Source organism: Chamaea fasciata, unplaced genomic scaffold (assembly GCF_029207755.1).
Source record: "Chamaea fasciata isolate MVZ Bird 193981 ecotype frontalis unplaced genomic scaffold, bChaFas1.0.hap1 SCAF_1, whole genome shotgun sequence".
NCBI lineage: Eukaryota > Metazoa > Chordata > Aves > Passeriformes > Sylviidae > Chamaea > Chamaea fasciata.
The window spans coordinates 145,612,316-145,632,374 of record NW_027094086.1 but is presented as its reverse complement, the minus strand read 5'-3'; the positions used below and the strand labels follow the sequence as shown (position 1 = coordinate 145,632,374).

General features: G+C 45.5%; 1 protein-coding gene across 1 annotated transcript; it reads left to right on the top strand.

Moving 5' to 3' along the window:
• The first annotated feature begins 2,804 nt into the window (after positions 1-2,804).
• Positions 2,805-12,863, top strand: INSIG1 (insulin induced gene 1). The gene is given in 8 exon segments (XM_066200911.1): positions 2,805-2,939; positions 2,941-2,964; positions 2,966-3,171; positions 3,570-3,982; positions 6,389-6,513; positions 7,187-7,353; positions 7,817-7,916; positions 10,606-12,863. Coding segments are annotated over 8 exon segments (1,200 nt in total). The 3' UTR covers positions 10,636-12,863.
• Positions 12,864-20,059: the final 7,196 nt, after the last annotated feature.

Here is a 20,059-nt window from a genome sequence, read left to right as displayed (position 1 = left end):
GAAGCAGAGGGAGAGCAGTTTTACACATAAAACAGACCTTGCTTTGTGATTCTCCACCACTGCCTTTTGAGCTTTTATCAGCAGACAGCTCATGTTTTGATCTGGTTTAAGTAGGGAGAAAAATAAATTGTCCAAGTATCCTAAGCTTCCTACATAAGAGGCCCAGGACATAGTCCTCGTGAGGCAAGCACATTGTCAGATTCCAGGACATCACAGAGTTTAATACAGAAAGTGTGAAAGAACAGGTGAAATTATTTATTTATGTAATGAGTAGCAATGCTGAGTACTTAGAGATTCTGCTGCCTTTGCTAAGGGATGAGATAAAAATAACAATGTCATTAATCTTACAAAGACATGTGAGTGCTTCTTTCCAGAAATAACTGTTAAGCATAAAATTTCAGGCATTAATCAAAGCATGCTGAAGCCTAACCTTCTTTATGATTCCAAAAGGAAATGTAAAACAACAGGACTGTAAAGCAACATGAAGAAAAGGGGCATTTAACCTTTATTCTAAGTGGGTAACTTAGAATATATGCTCAGGGACAGGTTATTGACTAGTGTAGATTTGCACTGATTCAGCTGGTTTTAGCAAAGCTGTAGCAAGTTTTACCCTCTCAGAAGTTGGTCTCTGCTGCCTGGAAGAAACCAGGAAGAAAGAAGGGCACCGCCACATGATATCATGAATATGAAAAATACGTATATATAAAATATTCAAATAAAATATTCTGCAGGAAGTAGCAAAAGACACATGCCCATGAGGAAAGGAAAAAACACAGGATAAAAAAAATGCTTAAGAGGTTCTTTCAGGAAGGAAAAGTAGCAGATGCAGCACAAGGGAATGTAAACTCTGCCCAAACACTGCGAATATAGGCAAGATTCAAGGGCAGAATTTAAATACAGAAAGATAATTTTTCAAATAAAGTAGAGATGCAGCACGAGCAAGAATGAATTATATTTGCTTCCCATAGGCCAAGTCCACAAAGAGATTTCCTACAAAGATGCATCATTTTATCTCAGATCCACAGCCCTGTTGATAAATCTCAAAGTGATCCACCAAGAAAGAATATTTCCCAGGGAATGAGTTCTAGCCCTTATTTAGAGGTGCTGAAGGTGTTGCTTAGTGGTCTGGGGATGCAGATAAATTGTCTGTGTCAATTCAAAGCTCGTACACAGTTGCCATGAGGGCAAGTGTTATGTCTGCATGTGATTTCCTGAAACAAATCAAACATTTCTGCAGAGAAACCCATAAAAAGCTGACAATATATTAAGGCTGTTTTCTCTCAAAATAGTTGACTGAAACTTTTTGTGTAGATCCATCTGGGTCAGAAAAAAACCAAAAAACAAATGAAGAAAAAGAAATACATTGTGCCTCAAAAATGTGACAGAAAAATCCAAACAATTTTAGCATATGAAACTAAACCCAAAAGCTGCTTCAGTACAATAAATAGCAATGGAAACTGAGTATTTACAGTTCCATGTACAGAGGACACATGTACTTCGGTTCAGCAGTAAAGTCTGCAAGATATTACTGGGGTGATCCCAGTTGGCATTAAGAGAAAAATACTCTTTTGCTCATCTGTCACTTCCAACAGTGGCACTAACAATCTGTCCTGTACATTTTACAAAGGCACTTTGCTCAGCAGGATCAGCTATGCTAGCTCTTTACATCCCAGCTAGAAATGAGCAGAGATCAGAAGGGATAGCCATATCCCAGGTTAATTTTACTCTTCATTGCATGCAGAGAAGACCTGCCTCTTTCCATATCTTTAACTGGTTTCATGTATTTTATTTGTTACGTTTAATGCATCAGTGTAAGACAACTGGAACCATCACTGAACCACCACTGAACACCTGGACCATTCTTCCACCCATCACAGGCATGGCTAACAGCTATTCTTAAATCCTCAGTGCCATCACTTGGGAAGCCCTTGGGCCCTAGATTCCTTCCAAATGTAATGATGGCACACCTCATGTGAAATGAAGATCTGCTGGCTCCAGTGAGGCCAGCTCATAAACAAGAAGCCTGGCTATTCCCACTGCATACACCAGCCTCCCATGTGTCCTGGAGAACTGGTATCTTAAAAAGGAAGCCTGGGAGCTGAGGCCTGCTCTGCGTACTCATTTTTTGGTGCTGAACTCTACCCTAATGTACAGCTCACACTTAACCATCCCTGACAGGCCTCTTCCCAAACCCTTGCAGAGTCCAGAGGGTGAACTTGTATTTAGCTGGCTTTTTGTTATTTCAGTCTGGGAGGATTGTGACCTGAGCTTTGCCAGTGCTGGCAGAGCAGCTGCTCAGGCTATCAGGGAACAGCCAGGAGCCCAGGATCCTCCAGTCACCCCACGGCTGGTCGCTGACGCAGCATCTGGCTTTGGCACCATCGTCTTACGGAGTCATGGGCTTGGCAGGATTGCCTTACACCATTTTAGAATAGTGACAGAGATCACTGACCCCTCCATCTTCAGGAGATGCCACATCAGACGCCTTCAGCCTTCCCCATTACTGACTGCCAAAGAGACATGGAGCAGACCAGGCAAGCACACAAGGGTTGCACTGCAAAGGCCACCAACTCGGGGCCAAAAAAAAAATTAAAAAAAAAAAAATCACTTTTAGGGTGGTACGGCATTAGGACAGGTTGCCCAGGGAATTGGTGGAGTCACCCTGGAGGTGTTCAAGAGGCGTCTGGATCTGGCCCTGGGTGATGTGGCTTCGTGGTTTAAGGGCGACAGCGGTGGCACTGGGCCGACAGTCGGACCCGATGACCCTAAAGGTCTCTCCCAACCTTGGACCATTCCGTGATTCTATGACAGCGTCACCACCGCCAGCATCTCCATCCCTCCACCGCCCTCCCCTTCCCGCCCGGGGGCGGCGCGCATCCCCGGCGCGCTCCCGCCGCCGGCCGCGTCCTCACGGCTCCGCACGGTCTCTTCCGCCGCCGCGGCCGCGGTGCGGGGGGAGCGGCGGGCCCGGGAGGCGGGTGGTGTGTCCCGCACGTCATATCAGCCGCCCGCCCGCCATTGGCTGCGCCGCCTCACCCGACCGGGGCCGCGGCCGCCCGGGGCTGGCGCGGCGGCTCCCGCGCCCGGCGCTCGCCCCGCCCGGCGGGGAGGGGACGGGCGGGGCGGCGGCGCGGAGCGGAGCGGCGGGCCCGGCGCTGCCTGCGGCCGCGGGTAGGTCGGAGGCGGGTAACGTGACATCCGCGGCTCGGGGTTTATAAACCTTACCCGGGGCGCGGGCTGGCGGCGCGCAGCCGGCAGGGAGGCGGCGGAGCGGCGCAGTCTCCGCACCCCGAGGTGAGCGGGCGGCGGGACCCGCACCCCGGATGCCCGGGGGCAGACGGACGGGCCGGGGGCGGAGGTTGTGCGGGCCCGGCTGGGGAGCGAACGCCGTCTCCGCGGGGGTCCGGGTCTTCCCGTGGGGATGAGGCGGCGCAGCCCCGGGGTCGCTCGGCTGGGTCGGGTCATCCCGCATCCGCCGGCGCCTCCGGAGCCCGGTCGGTGCTGGAGGAAGCGCCGGCCTGACCCGTTGCTGGGGGCTTTACTAGCGTGTGCCGGTGTGTGTGTTTCAGGACTCCGGAGAAGCCAATGCCCAGGTTGGAGAGCTGCGCCTGGAGCTGTTCCTGCACTGCCAGAGGAAGGCATAGGAGTCAGCTGGGGGACACGGCGGCGGGGCTGGCCGCCAAGGTGGGCGAGATGCTGAGCTCGTCCGTGTCGAGCCCCTCGCTGGCGCTGGTGGGTCGCGGGGCTCGCAGCCCCAGCACCTCCAGCGCCAGCAGCACCACCAGTACCACCAGCAGCACCTTGAACTGGAGTCAGCACCTGGTGCAGAGGAGCGTGGTGCTCTTCGTCGTGGGTGCTTTCATGGCCCTGGTGCTGAACTTGCTGCAGGTCCAGCGGAATGTGACTTTGTTCCCTGACGAAGTGATTTCTACTCTCTTCTCGTCCGCCTGGTGGGTGCCCCCGTGCTGCGGCACGGCAGCAGGTGAGTCGCTGACCTCACGAGTGATTTTTGGTTTTTCCTCATCCTCCCGTGGAGGAGGAGAAGCTGCATGCGTGACCCGTGCGCGTGGGAGCCCCGCACCTCCATCACACAGCGAGCGATGCGAACTCGGGCTTTTGGCAGGATGCGCGCCCAGCTCCATCCCCGCGCGGTCCTGCGTGTCTCGGGGCTGGTTTTGGGCCGGTGCGCTCTGCACTCGGGTAAAGAGGCGGGGGGTTTCCGCGGCTGGAAGCGCGGGTGCGGGGCTCGGCGCTCGGGGGTCACCGCGGAGTTCCCGCGTGTCCCCGGTGCCCGCCAGCCGCGCGCGGCTCCCGCGCTGGCCCCGCCCCGTACGGCCGGGGGGAGGCGTGTCTGCCCCGCCCCCCGCCGCCCATTGGCTGCCGCCGAACTGGTGAGTGGCGGGCGGCGCTCGCCATTGGCTGCGGCCGCGACTGGCCACGGGCTGGGCCACAACAAGGAAGTCACGTGCGGCGGCGCGCGCGGCCCTGTCACCGGCCCGGGCCCCGGCTCCTGTCACCGGCCCGGGCCCCGGCTCCTGTCACCGGCCCGGGCCCCCGGCTCCTGTCACCAGCCCGAGCCTTGTCACGGGCCCGGGCCCCGGCTCCTGTCACCAGCCCGAGCCTTGTCACGGGCCCGGGCCCCGGCTCCTGTCACCAGCCCGAGCCTTGTCACGGGCCCGGGCCCCCGGCTCCTGTCACCAGCCCGAGCCTTGTCACGGGCCCGGGCCCCCGGCTCCTGTCACCAGCCCGAGCCTTGTCACGGGCCCGGGCCCCCGGCTCCTGTCACCAGCCCGAGCCTTGTCACGGGCCCGGGCCCCGGCTCCTGTCACCGGTCCGACCCCCCGGCCTGGCCCCTGCCCGGTGCCCCTTGCCCGCTGCCCCTGTCAGGTACCTTCTTGCTGCCCCTTGCACCTGTCACCTGTCTGTTCCCTGTCACCTGCCTGCCCCTTGCCCGCTGCCCCCATCACCTGCTTGCTCTCAGCGCCTTGCCTGCTGCTCCTGTCACCTCCCTGTCCCCTGTCCACCCCTACCTGCTGCTGGGCAAATACCACAGAAGGCTCAGGCCCCGGTGTGGTTGTCGCAGCAGCTGGCACACAGCTCGTGCTTTATCATTCATAACCTCTCCCAGTCCGTGTCTAGACAAAGCAAGGTTTTGGTGAAGGGTTGGAGGATTAAAAAGGAGTTAAATTTTAGGAAATAAACGCCCTGTAAAAGTTTTTAATTTGCGTTGAAAGTACTTCAAGAAACTCCTGCGTATTTTTGTTTACTACAGTTGTGTGATGTCTGTTTGTATCACACAGTGAAGGGACTATTAATGATAAACCGTAAACTTGACTGAATAGCGATCTGTGTATTAAAAACGGTGGGCAGGGATATTCTCCAGTGACAGTTCTCAGTCCTGTCACAGTTGGATTAAACTTTGGAATTCAGCTGTTATCATAAGGCAAAAGTTCTGGTGGTTGACATCAGAGTAATGAAGCTGTTTCAGAACATGTCTGTCTTGGAATAGTATGTTCTGTAGGCTTCTTAACACAGTATTTATTACTCTTAGGAGTTTAAGGAATTAAAAAAAAGAGCAAAAAAGGAAATTAATAAACACAGAAGTTGTACTCAGTAAAAGCAGCATGTCTAACCCTGAAGCTGATGACAACACAGGGAGTTGCAGTCCCTTAGAATGAAACTCTGGTGTTTGTGCTAGCAACTGAGCTAACATTATCCTGTGTTTTTCTTCTGCAACCAACTTTCAGACTGCTAAGGCTGAAAAATGCTGTATGGAGATAAAAACTTTATCTGGTTAATCATATGAGTAGTTATTTTTCCCTGATAAAAATAGACTGATGATATCTGCTTGTTTAAGTTCAGCTCTGCTTCTGTTTGGTATCAAAATTCATCTGACATGGACAGGAGCACAGGGCTGTCCCAGCAGAAGGAGAGAAAGCAGCTCTACTAATAAACTCTTAAGTCCAGGCAAATACTTAATTCAGGGCCTGATTCACAGCTGATGAATCATGTGCATAAAGCTGTCAGCCCTGCATGTGAGCAATAAACACAGATTCCACTCCTTGCAAAGCTTTTATTATGCTTTACTTTTATTGGTACAAGCGTTTGCTCAGGATGTCGAATGACAAATCTCTTTAAACAAAAGGAGCTTCAAGACAGCTATCTTAACAATGCAACGTATATTTAAATGTTCAAAGAGAATGCTGCTTGTTAGAGAGGGTTTTTTGACTTCTCTAAAGTAGAAAAGGTGGGTAATAATTGTCTTTTCTTTATCAGGCTTACGGTAGTGTGATGAGCACCTTGCAGCTTACATGCCGAGCTACTATTTAGTGATACTGGAGTACTCATTGCCTAGCAGCTGGTACAGGTGGTGTTCCTTCTCTTGCAGCTGTGGTTGGCCTGCTGTACCCCTGCATCGACAGCCACCTCGGGGAGCCCCACAAGTTCAAGCGGGAGTGGGCCAGCGTCATGCGCTGCATCGCCGTGTTCGTGGGCATCAACCACGCCAGTGCTGTATCCTTCAGCTAGTGTTTGCTCCATGGGCTCGCTCTGTGCTCCTCAAACTGTCTGTGCCACCCGGGGCTGGGAGAGAATGGGGAAGGTAAGGGTGGTGGTTATGGCAGAGAAGTTCTGTGAGACCCGCTATACACGGCGGTGGCTACTGTAACACCTATAACACAGCTCACTCAAAGTGTTATGGGAGGGGAGAGGGATTGACATCGTGGTATGTCTTGTACTGCTGCAAGCATGGCAGTGTAAGTTGTGTTATTTTAATCTACATCTTGTCTACTTCTAAAAGTCAACACAACTAACTGGTGATGTGCTAGTGAGAAGCACAAAGTAAGAACGTTCTTTATGTTAAAATGTTGTGGCTTGAGCACATTTTTAAGTCAGCTTGTATTACCCAGGTTACTTGAGACAAAAGTCCATCAAAGTTAAATGTTTTAAAATGTAGCATATTCTCTAGATGCTCAGTATGACAAAAATTGGTGTTGACTTTGTAGTCATGCTCCAGTCAAAGTTAACAACAGCTGTGATTGCTTGGCAGGTCTGAAAACCAAACCCTAAGTGTTTTGTATTTAAAGATACAATTGTGCTCACTTTCAGTTTCAGTTCTCCCTTGTTCAGTTTCAGCAACAGGATGTCTGCAGACTTAAAAAGGACTGTCCTTAACATCTTTGTCCAGAAACTAGACTTTGCAAACAACGTCCAGCTGTCCCTGACTCTGGCAGCCTTATCACTGGGGCTTTGGTGGACATTTGATCGTTCAAGAAGTGGTCTCGGACTTGGAATAACAATAGCCTTTGTAGCAACACTTATAACCCAGTTTCTTGTATATAATGGTGTTTATCAGTAAGTTATGCTTCTAAAATGCTATTTCAATTGTCTTGTCCTAACTAAAAGCATGAGTGCACATGAACTGTATTTAGTTGTTAACATATTTGGCACATTCTTATAAGAAGATGTTTTGTTTGTCTAAGGTAGTGGTCCAGTTGTTCCAAATGCCCAGACTGAGAACTGGGGGTGGAAGGTGGGGAGCAGATGAATTAGGATGTGTGTTGAAATGGTAACACCTCAGAAAACTGAACTCCTAGTGGCTCTCAGCAGAGTGAATTTCTAAACTTTACTGGCAAGGACATGGTTTAGAAGCTTATGAAGTTTACAGGCTTAATTTGGTCTCCCCATTTCCATCTCTGTTGCTGCTTTTTGTCGTTTCAGCCCAGGGAGAGAATTCTGTAGCATCTGGTTAACAGTATGTAAGATGATGAAAGTTACCTCTCTCTAACTTTGTAACTTATTTCCTTTTCTTTACTAGGTATACATCCCCAGATTTCCTTTACATCCGTTCTTGGCTTCCATGTATATTTTTCTCAGGAGGTGTGACTGTAGGAAACATAGGACGCCAGCTGGCTATGGTAATTACTGCATAATTACTAGTTTCCTTAACAATCCAAACGCTTTCCATTGTTGTTAGTCCAAGAACAAACTATGCCTCGAAGGGTATGACTCACAAACTGACTGAGTTAAATAGATGTATTCCTAAGAGCTGAACTGTAAGCAGACAACCTGTGTTGCCAGTAGAGTGGGTATTGTCTTAATAAGTGTTTGAATGTCTTTTGTATTTAACTTTTTCCAGCGGCAGCCTAAATAAGACTGGAATCAGTACATTTCTTCTGCTCCATCAGTATTTATAATTAACGTTTAGGGTAGCTGGAGAACTGAGACACTGCTGGGCTTTCTCTAATTATTCATGCACAAAAGTACATATAGGGAAATGTCCCTATATAGCATCAAATTCCACTGCTCCAAAATCAAATATTCTCTTGCTGGTTACTTAAGACATGATTCAAGTATCACTCTATATATAGGATAATGTAAATTACTGTCTTGTTTGCCAGGTTCTTAAGGAATTATTTCTTTGTGACACACTGAAGAATAAACCTGACTGTGTGTTTGCACATGAGCCTAAGGCTTGTTTGTGAAAAGTGTTCTGACACTGATGGAAAATGATAATTAATATTGTGTTGATTTAACTTCTCTCTTCTTTGCTGTGTAAGTCCTGTATCCTGGAAAACATCCTTCAGGTATTTAACTTTCCTAAGGCTGCTGTGGTTTAGGTGTCTTTGATTTTTACTGAAGGAAGGGTATTTGAGGTTCTTTAAAACACAAGTTCACTACTCCCCCTTCAAATCCCACTGATGCATACAATCTGCATTTGGGTTTCTTTAGGACAACAGGTATGGGGGGAAGAGGAAGCATAATTTCTCTTTTTAAATTTGCCACTCACATCAAGTGAAAACCATCCATTACCTGAATTCTATTGAAGCTTTGGTATTGCAGCAGTCTCAAGATAAAATTAAAGCTGGTTTTATGCTACACTTCTGTATTTCACACAGTGCTTCCATATTCTGTGCTGCTCCTGTTAGAAAGCAAAGGAAGTGAACCTTAAACTAGAAAGAGCAAAAATCAATTTAGACACCTAGAACTTTTTTCTTTTGATATAATTTCACCTGAGTATAGTTAAAATCAGCCTGTATCCTGCCTGCAGCTTTCCTGTCAATCTTGTCATCTTCCTTGTAAAGAAGGGGGCAAGTTGGCAATGCAGAGCTTTTTATTCTGGTTATTTAGAGGTATTTTCTCTTGTGTTTTATATTGCCATTACTTAGTCAGGAAAAATTGGAGAAGTGTGCAGTATTTTCATAGGAACATTTCTGCAAGTCTTTGTGAAGCATTTGGTGCTGGAAATTCAAAGAAACAGAGTCTGTTATTCAGTCAACCACATCTTCTTTCTATAGAGGTAATTCAAAAGTACCAGTCTGTTTTGTCAGCCATCGTGGATGTGGCAGGAAGATGGAAAGTAGCATTTTTTTAACCCATACTTGAATAAAACAGTTATTTCCGTAGCTATGTTGTGCTGCAGTCCCTGAGCTATTTGCTGCTCGTGACAGATACTTTCTGGATTTGTCCAGAGTCAAAGGTGTCACCTGTGGAAATTAGTGGAGTAAAGTTGCTTTGCTTCTTCCTCAGCCCCTGTCTAGCTTTTCCAGCTAGAAATAAAAAGGGAAATTAAAAGTGTCCCTGAGACATCTCCTCCCATGCTGATAAATGTTAGCTGGGAGGTGCTTGCTGCTTTCCAGTTGCTGGATTTCAAGGGAGCTCCCATGTACTAACAAAGTGCAGTGTGATCTTTCAGCAAACCTGCTGTTAGTAGGGACTTCAGGGCTTTGTTTGGCTTGTTGGGTTTGTTTTTTTTTTTTTTTGCTACCAGCTTGAGGATGAAATCAAATGTTTTTAGTAGGTTTTATAAAAGCAAAAGAAGAGGTGAAGGTGCTGCTGCCGCCATCAGTTCTTTCTGCTCATTGTGACACCCTAGAGTTGCTCATCAGCTGGGTTAAGTGGGTGGCAACACTTCATTTTGAGTTGTAACCATCATTCTGAGCGTCTGACAAATTAGGGTGGTATTCAGAAACTGGGCCTCACAAATATCTATTGTGCGCTAGTGCTAGAGGCTGGAGAACTGAGAATGCATTCAGTACTTGAAAATATATTTGCATTTTGACCTTAGAAAGAGAACATGTTGCAAGCTTTGCTTCAAAGAAAGATTGGTTAAATGTCTTATAGTGACATACTACAGGGTTCCATACTAGAAAGGGGACTTAGGAAGAAACGAGTAAGTCTCTGATACCAGGCTTTGGCTGGAAAATAAAGTGACTTGTGGTTAAAGGCAGTTTGAAAAAGAGCTGTTAAAACTGAAATGATGTCCATTAAGTGAAGCATTGCCTATCTTCTGCTAAGAAATAAACTAAGATAGGAAAGATAACAAAGTCTTATAAAAAACAGTGCAATTGGCAGATGGATTTTTCAGATGGACTGACTGGGGCAATAAACACCCATAATGATTTTCTTTTTTTTTTTTTTTTTTTTTTTTTGTCCACAGTTAGTGAGCACGTCCTTGTTAAGCTTTTATAAGAAGCCATGCTTGCTAGGTCATTGTCAGCCTAACTGGAGTTACTTGACTATTTAATAATTGAAAATACTGCATAATGTAGTCACTTATCAGATAGCATTAAAACCTAACATGTGTTTGATGTTTTTTATCCATAGGGTATTCCAGAGAAACCACACAATGACTAAGCCTTTGAAGAAGAATGCCCGGTGCCAGTGTGAAAGCAACATTATGAAGATGTGTTCCTTTTTAAAACTGAAGATTATTTAGAAGAAATAATCTCTTTATGGGCTCACTGCACAAATGACTTGTGGGAAAAAAATATTAATCCACTCTTAGAATAGCCAAGTGAAATTAACTGCTTATCTTGAAATCTTACCCTGATTTACTGCATAAGCGTTTGCGTATGGCTGTTCTCTGGAAGAGTTTTAACACCAAGTGCATACAACTATTCAGGCTGAGTGGCAGTTTTCCAAGTATTAGATTCCACTGTAAGTTATTGAATCAGCTGCCGTGTTTTAAAGCCTTGAAACTGAAATTTAATTACAAGCTCTTGTATCAGTGCCCAAAGGAAGTAGATCGATGGTGCTTAACAATGATGAAGTATGGTTTAATAGGAATAGTATTTATCCAAATCTTTTAAAAATAGGGTTATTTAAAAATAAGAGTGATCGAAACAGATTAAAGGCATTGCACTAATGCTTTTAGGAGTCTTATGAAGGAATCATGCCCTTACTTGTAATGCTGCATTAAGTTTCTGTCTTTGAGAGTGGAGAGGGTTTGAGGGATGAGAGGTTGGAAGCCTTAGTTTGGAACTTCTAAATTACTTCAGTATGAGAAGTGAACACTGGAGACAATCTTGTTCAAACATGAAACTTTATCAAGAGATTCCAACTGGAAATTTCATTACTCCTGAGGCTTGCAGTTAGATTTCTTACTGAATTGTGGCCAGCACTTGATTCTTGCAAATCTAAGTGTATGTGTGACTATCCCTGCTTGATATTCGACACCTGCTTCAGTGTCTCACCAAAGGACATCTTAAGTTTCTCAAATGTCTTGGTGTCACTGAAAAAACATGCATTGCATGTCACTGCTTGGCCATCAAGCACGTGCCCCCAACTTCTTCGATTTCCTCCTAGAGCTGTCCTTTGAATCCAGGTTTGGACTGAAATGATCAGAAACAGAATTGGGCCTCAAATGTGATTTAAACTGTGTGTGAAGAATAGCGAACAGCTTGTTTCCTCAGTTCCGTTTCTGAGAGAGATCACTACTTGTTTTTACACAACCCTATAGAACTTGCAATCTGTGATTGCCTTCTTAAAAACAAAAAGTGCTTATGTCACTACATTAAACATTTGGTGTTTCTTAATACATAGTTCTGGTGAGCACAACGTATTCATTTGATAGCTTAGACCACAGGAGACCTAAATAGCAAGTATTAGGTCTTAAAAGTTGAAGTGCAATGTACAGTAAGTCTGAGCCTCAAGTTCTCTTCAATATCGATCATTTCTTATGAGAGATTAAAGAGAAAAGGGTTCTGAGTTCATTTCAATGCTGCATGGAGTCAAATGGAGCAATAATTTATTTAACTAGTAAAGCTAGTTTTGTTGTATCTTACATTGAACCCAAATTTTTAGAAATACTCCAATTTTGTGGTTATGGTGTACTTGTAAACTTTTATGGATTTGCCTTTTTGTATTATGCAATTTTTTTTGTTGTTGTGTTCTTTTCCAGTCTTACATGGCTTCAGTTATAGTTAGAGGCATCAGTTAAAGATCGAACCATCAAAACAGAAGTTAAGGCCAGGTCCCTGTTCTGGCTGTTTTCACTCTTCTAAGAGAATGCTAGCAACAAAAGTTTAGCACAAAGTCTATGCTACAGAGCAGACCCCAATTCTAACCTTGCTTTGGTGTAAATCAAGAGTAGTTTCATTGGTAAAGGATCCTTCCTCAAATGTTCAAAATCTAAATAATCAAATTTTATAGAACTACTTGAAGAGGTCAGGACAGGTTCAGCTCAGATGTTTAAGAAGCTGCTGCCTTGCTGTAGATACAGATTTGTAACCATCTTGAAACCTATTTCAAAATGTTATTAAGCCAGATATAAGTAAAGCTGGCAGTGATCTATATGGATGTTTGATGGAGAAGTATCTAAGATTTATTTCTAAAGACTGAAACGAAATCTGTACCTGTTAGAAATAATGCAGCCAAAAATGTAAGTCAAAAGTTCATTTTTTGCCAATACTTCTGAGTATCTTAACCAAAGTGATTTAAGTTTGGAAGAGGTGGGGAGGGGAGTGAAGAAAATTTGCACTATTCTGAATTTGAACACTTAAATTCTCATTCTTACTGATAAGTTTTCAGCGGTGTGTTTGGTTTTACACTTTTTTTACTATTAAAGTTTTAAGATCAAACCATGTTTGCCTTGGATTCTCTGTGCTCACATTATGCAGGAATCTTTCTTGAAAAGGACAGTTGTTATGGTTGCATAACAAATATTCAGTCATGCATATGTAGTGGTTTCAAAAACAAAACAAAAAAAATCCTGAACTGAACTTGGCAAGGTCAGCTTCAGCATGGGTTGTACAGTTGGAGAAAAACAGCCTTGCTATTGTAGCAGGAAAGCACAGTAAGTGTGTTGGGGTTTTGTGGCTTAAAGTACAGAATCTTCCTGCCATTGTCTTCCAAAATGTTGAAATTCATAATCTGAAACAAAATATGGAGGGGGCAGGGTAAGCATGCAAATTGCTGTTGTGGTTTGGTTGTCATGATTACAAAAGTGATTACTAAAGTCTGAAGCATCTTAGCCTTAGCAGCTCATTCTTAGCTTGCACTCGTTAAGCAACTCTAATAGCAACTTGCAGATTTAGACCAAAAGTCTTCAATTTTACTGCACTTAAATGTCTGTTTTGGACTTCTAGAAGTTGCTGCATTTTCTGTGGAAACAATGACTTTTTGGTCAATTTTCAGTTGGCTTAGCTGAAGAAATCTTTATTAGGAATTTCTTAACTATTTTAGCTTAAATAGCCTGTATTTGTTTAACATCGGTGTAGCAGCTGAGGAGGTGTTAACAGCTCCAATCTGATGGTACCTCAATTCTCCAGGTACATTGATTTCCCTGAAACTGTACTCAAATTTTGTGAAAAGTAATTATATACATATATGGTGTGGGACACAGCCTGGTCTTGTAGAACTAAAGCATGATGGTCCCCTTTTGAGTCAGGAACAGATGTACAAAGTTTATAAAGGGAAAAAAACCCGAAATATTCTTCCCTGCAAGTGGGATGATTTGACGTGTGCATATTCCTGCAGATCCTTCCTGTGGCTTGTGCAGCCTTTGGCTTTAATCATGGGGATTTGCAGGTGCTAAATTAGCCACAGGAGGGCCCATAGTCTGTTCTCTGAATGCAGCAGGAACATATTGAGATGAATAATGAAATTAGGTCTCAATTGCCTTTACTGCACATCAGAGTAGCTCCAAAATTCATGAGAACAAAGCATTACATGCTGGACTAATTGAACAAAGCATATATGTGAGAGCCTTTTGAGGGTCCTGTCTTGAAAACAGGTGAGAGGTGTTGGTGATAGTGGGTTCTTTCAGCTAAAAGGCCAAGAAAAGCTCCTATAGATAAATGATAGTGATTTCTCTGGGCAGTGAAACACCACAGGAGTTGGCCCTTGAATAGTTTGGAGTCATCTCCCTGTGTTGAAATCCTTACATGAGCAGTGATAATGTTCTGCCTTCGTGGGCTGCAAATGGGGACAAATGAATTGCACATTTAATAAAGCCACAGTCTTCATGCTGCATCACTCTGTGTGATAAGAGAGTCTGCAGGTTGCGGTGATGTTTCTGGCCTGCTCGGGTTAACTTTCGGACACAGAATTCAAAGTACATATGATAATTCCTATAAATAATGCATTGCTACCCTAAAACACATAGAAGCTTTACTCAGTTTTACTCAGTGAAATTTTTTGTTCCGCTGCAAGTTATGGCTTCTCTATTTCATTAAGTTTTGTTCATGTGCTAAGTAGCTAGAGTGCTATTATACTTTTATTAAATATCAGAGAAGTGCTACAGAGGTTACATAAACTTGCTGTGTTCCCTAAGAATTAAGACATCAGCTACAAAGCAGCAGAAATGAAACACAGTTACAGCATTTTCTCCTAGCTCAGTAGCTGGTATGGGGCTCCCTCTGGCAGCCAGGTGAATGTCCCTTGAGTATCCATGCCATGGTTTAGGGCTGGGAGGAGGAGGCTGTGTGTCTCTTATTCATATGAATGCACAGGGACTTCATCCTTTTCAAGGTATCTTAGAGTAGGAGCCAATGAATTAAAATAATTAACCTGGACTCAGAAGGGAGTTGAGATCCCATCCAGTACAGGCTTTTGACAGAAAGATTTACTGAGGTGCTCCTGGGGAAATGTAAGTTGTTCATGTGTAACCGTGGAGTTCTTCAGGTCAGAAGGTCTGCTGGCTGTTCTGGCTGCACTCTGAGTTGCGTGACACTGGAGAGATCATAGAATCATAGAAATGTTTGGGTTGGGACCTTAAGAACCATCTGGTTCTAACCCTCCCAGCCAGGTTGCTCCAAGCCCCATCCAACCTGGCCTTGAACACTGCCCAGGATGGGGCAGCCACAGCTTCTCTGAGCAACCTGTGCCAGATAAAATCACCAAGCACAAAGTCTGGGTCAGCTGGAACACTTGGTACCACCTTGACAGGCACTGGTTTGATTCTGACCTTTGAAAAGTAGTCCAGGTTGTCTGACAGTGCAATGCTTTACCTCTCGAAAAACCTAAACCACTCTTTTTATAAAAATGAAATGAGAAATTTCAATTTCCAAACATTCTTCCTGGTTGTTTTTAATGTTGCAGAAATGTACAAGAATGTGTTGGTTTAGAAATTACCTTTTGTTAAATCAGCATTTTTTGGCCCAAAAGAAAGATTTTTCAAAAATTTTCTGATCACTGTTGGTAAGTATCACCTTGCTTATGCACCACCCTCATCAATCTTTTATTTTTTGCCCCAGGGTAATCATTTTCTTCTTCCTTCCTGCCCTTTGTTGTTTAAACAGCCTCCTCTAGACTTTATACTGGCTTCATCACCTTTCAGACCTCATCTTCCTCTCTGCCATCCCAATAGGGGCTTGAAAGGCAGCAGATACCTGTGCTGGATCTGCAGTCTGCACCTGCACTGCCTGGATCTTTTCATTCTCAGACGTTACTCAGAGCTTGTTCAAGGATTTTTTTTTTCTTTCCTGTTTTCTTGCCTGTTTCTGTCAGAAACTCTTTCTACAATAAAAAATGGAAGGACCAGCATCCCCCATCTCAGCACCTGGGGGAGCAAGCAAGGAGCTGTGTTGTTCTTTGCCTTGTTCTGACAATTGTGTTTGGGAAGGTGAAGCTTTGTGTTTAAAACAAATAAAACAACCCAAACAAACCCCAAGTTCTTCTCACCTGCCCTGGCTCAGGAGAGCAGCTTTGCAGCACCAGCTGTGTCACTGTCATGTGGTCCTGGGGGCTGTTGGGGTTTCAAAAACCAGCACCTGGAGAGGGGATACCTCAGGCTGTGTGAGCTCTGGATCCTACAAGCCATCACTCAGATTTTAATAGCAGCACCTCTTGTGCTGCTGCTGTGTTACAAAAACCAGCTGCTGTTGAGTTTAATGCTAGGTATCAGTTGAACAGATGTCATCCAAAAGCAAGAGAAGCTGTCTGTGATCCCTGATCGCTCCTGGTGTGCAGCTGTCAGCCCAGGCTGGAGGGTCCTTCTGGAGGGGTCTGTGCTGCTGAGTTCTTGCACCAGGACCCTGAAGCACAGAGCCGGGGCACTGTGTGGAGCTGTGCTGGAGGGATAAGCAACGGGCTCTGATTTCTCCAGGAAATCTGCTGTTCCTGAGCTGCCAGAAGAGGTGACATGAGCTGATGTAGGAAGAAGGTGAAACACATCCCTGCCAGCATCAATCAAGCGCACTCCTAATTTTGCCCTGCAAGGATCAGTCAACATAGTCCAGAAATCTCTGGAGGTGCAGAACCTGGGCTAAGGAAAAATCCCCAGGAATTCATACTCTACTAACATACCCAGCTCTAGCGAAATAAACAGGGCAAAAAATCAAAACTCCAGGGGTTCTTTTGTGCTGCAGAGACCTTGTCCAGACAAGCAGATCTGATTTATTTCTGTGCATAGCTCTGCAGCAGGAAAATTCTTTGCAACCTCTGGCTTAAACATTTTTCCTTGCTTGGCTGAAGCACACAGACAGTGCAATCAGTGACGTCCTTACCCCAGAAGGGATTCCAACACAGCTGATCTGAGGTGTAGCACAGGTGAAGTCAGTGGGACTGGAGATGTGCTGAGCATCACAAGCAGCTCCAGCTCTGGAGTTCTGCTCCCAGCCATAGCAGAGCAGCAGAGACTGTCACTGCTAAGGGCTGGAGGTCAGACATGAATAATCCTCCTACCAAACCTCCCACAGGTCACCTTCCAAGCACCTCGCTTAAGGCTGTTTTGGAACAGTTGAGTAAGTGAATAAAAACATCAGCAAAAGAGTCACACTCAGTAGTAAGCACTTGAGCTATCAGCTCAGTAGAAGAAGGTAGCAATGATGTCTAACAGCATAAGCAATCCTGATGATTTTACTCAGAATTTTAGCAATTTCTTTGTCTTTTCATGTGAAGAAAACACCTGGTATGACCCAGGAAGATCCTGTTGCCACTGTTTAGCTTTTGCTTCACCTTTTCTCCCACAGCTTGTGGTGCTGCTGGGATGAGACTCCTACCACAGTACAAACAAGTCTGTACTGAACACAGATTGAAGGTACAACCTGAGGGCTCGTGATTCCCTTGGTGGAACTCAGCTGCAAAGGATAAATATTCCCATTATTGTAGACACCCCAGGGTATTCAAAGGCACCCCAATAGGCTGGTGGATTTGGCACAGGAGACACATAGCCTCCAAAACTGGCAGCTGAAGACCACAGAGAGGATGTGACACATCTCAGAATCATAGAACCACTTACACTGGAATAACCATAGAACCACTTACACTGGAATAACATTTAAGGTCATCGAGTCCTGCTGGTAGCCCAGCACTGCCAAGTCCATCACTTTAATCATGTCCCTAAGTGCCTCATCTACTCATCTCATGGAGACCTCCAGGGATGGTGACTCCACCACCGCCCTGGGCAGCCTGTTCCACTGCTTGACAACTCTTAAGGCAAAGAAATTTTTCCTAATATCCAATCCAAACTTCCCCTAGATCAACTTGAGGCTGTTTCCTCTCATCCCAGACCAAAACAGCAGGAGGCTCAAGGTTTGAACCCCATCTGAAGGATTTTGAAATATCTACTAATATGGGAACCAAAGACCTCCATCAGTGATCATGATGAGAAAAACTAGGGTTTGGGGGGTTTTCCCAACAATCTTTTGGGTTTCTTTTGGGCAATCCCAACAATTCCCAACTTTTAGGGTTGGAAGTAGACTGTAAAGCCAGCAATGCACAGTTACTTCAGCATCATCACACCCACAACTCATTGTCATGGGAAGGATCACTCCCCTGGAGGGTGCAGCCAGGTGATGGAAGTCTGAATGCAAAGTTACGAGGTCAACAGAACAAGTAGCCTCACACAGGAGCTGGTGAATAAGTCTTTCCCATCAGATCTGAGGTGGGGTTTGGGGAAGGAACAGCTGCATTTGTCTGCCTGCTCCTTGGGCATGTTCCACCTGCCTAATTGAAGGCAGGTCCAAGTGAGACATCTGTTGACCTGGTTGAGGAATCAGAGCTTCCCACTAATTTAAAGATATTCTTACAGGTTAATAAAGGCCTAGAAGGAAAGGAGAGATGGATAAAAAACAACAGCAAGAAGGCTTTGCCTTAGAGGCACAGGTAATATCTGTAACAGCTGCTATGCCCTACGCCTAAGCTAATTGTTAAATGAATCACCCTGGCAAAAGAAGCATTAATAAAGGGAAGCAAAGACTGAACATCTGGAAAATAATATGAAAGGGAAGAATTTTCATATTTTGGAACTCCTTGCTGGGTGGGAACTGCTTGGGGAGACAGCTCTAATTGCCTGTCTGAGAGAATGAAAAGCGAATCTATTCCCAGTCTGAAACCAGCACAGTCATTGTGTATTCCTCTCTGCTCTCCTGTCCCAGTGCCACTACTGTTACAGAGGGCCCTGACCTGCAAATATCGAGACAAGTTCTTCATCTTCTGCTCCTTGGCCAAACAGCAATGTGCATCCACAAAGGCAGTGGTGTGCACCAGCCTCCTGAGGACCTGGGCCCAAGCTCAGAAGCTGTTTTCAGCAGCCAAGTGCAAGATGCACTATCAAAATAAGGTTATTCTGGTGGCACCTGTCTTGGTGGTTACCAGGACTCATTTGATAAACCAGCTTTCTGCCTGAGGCTGTGAGGCTTTCCTGGCAATGGCTGTGGGGCAGGAAGGGACAACATCAGGCCTACTGCTGCTTGTTCCTGCTGTGATTTGCAACCCTTTGCTGGGTATGGGGAGCAAGAGACACGGCCAATTTCTCTCTCTACAGAAAAGGGACATGGCCAACATACAGCAGAGTCCTCTGTGCAAGCCCCTGGGGAGACCTTGTCCAGCATTACAAGGAGCTCTGCAAAAAGAGTCCACACCCCAGTCTGAGTCAGACCCTTCATGATTTGACACTGGAAACTGGGCTGGATGAAACTCTGGAACGTTCTTGGGTCTCATTCAGCTTTGGTAAGGAGAACCAAAGCAGGATACCACAGATCTCACTGGCAGTAGGATGTTGGGATTTTAGCACACCACTGGAAAAGAGACTGTGCTGCATTATCTGTGCGCTGAGTCTGACTGGGTTTAGTTTTTCTACTCACCATTTCCTGCTCACCATTTCCTCACAGGAGCAGCTCAGTGTGGTCATGACTCTTCCACATTCCCTCCATTTGGTCTTCTTGCTCTTCTGCCATACTGCAATTTCTCAGTCTCCTGTCTTGGAGAAGAATCTCCTTCACTTAACACCTCAAACAGCACTGCACAGCCAGATCTCCACCCAGCAGAGTACCTGGCAGCCCAGGGCTGGTTTCTGCACAAACGAGTCCTGGGCAGCCACTTCCCAGGGCACATGTCCAGCAGGACACAGTGGGTCTGCAACAGGGACATGGTGAGGGCAGGGGAGAGAAGCAGCACTGAACCAGGGCTCTGCAGCAGGACAGGTTCACAGCTCTCTCATTTCAACAGGAGTGTAAAAGTCTGAGCCACTTTTCTAAATAGAGCCTAAAAGTAACTCAACCACCCTCCAAACATAATGCTGCTCCCAGGCCAAGCTTGCACGGCATTGCCAGTGGTGTGTCAAGCCCTTCCAAGCTTTTAATTTCCACCTTCAAAAAGAATGGGAAAGTTTTTCAGGATTTTACATTTTCATTGGTGTAGGTAAAATACCAGCCCGAGCACAGGCAGAGCTCTTCTGTGTCACCCCACTTCTAAGGTCCCCAGCACCACCTGGCATGTCCCAAATCTCACTCCACTACTGAAGGGAGGACCTTGGACACCTCTTAACTTGCTGAAAACAAAACTTTCTGTAACTGATTAATCTGGTCAACTTTTCCCTCATGCTCTTCTGGAATGA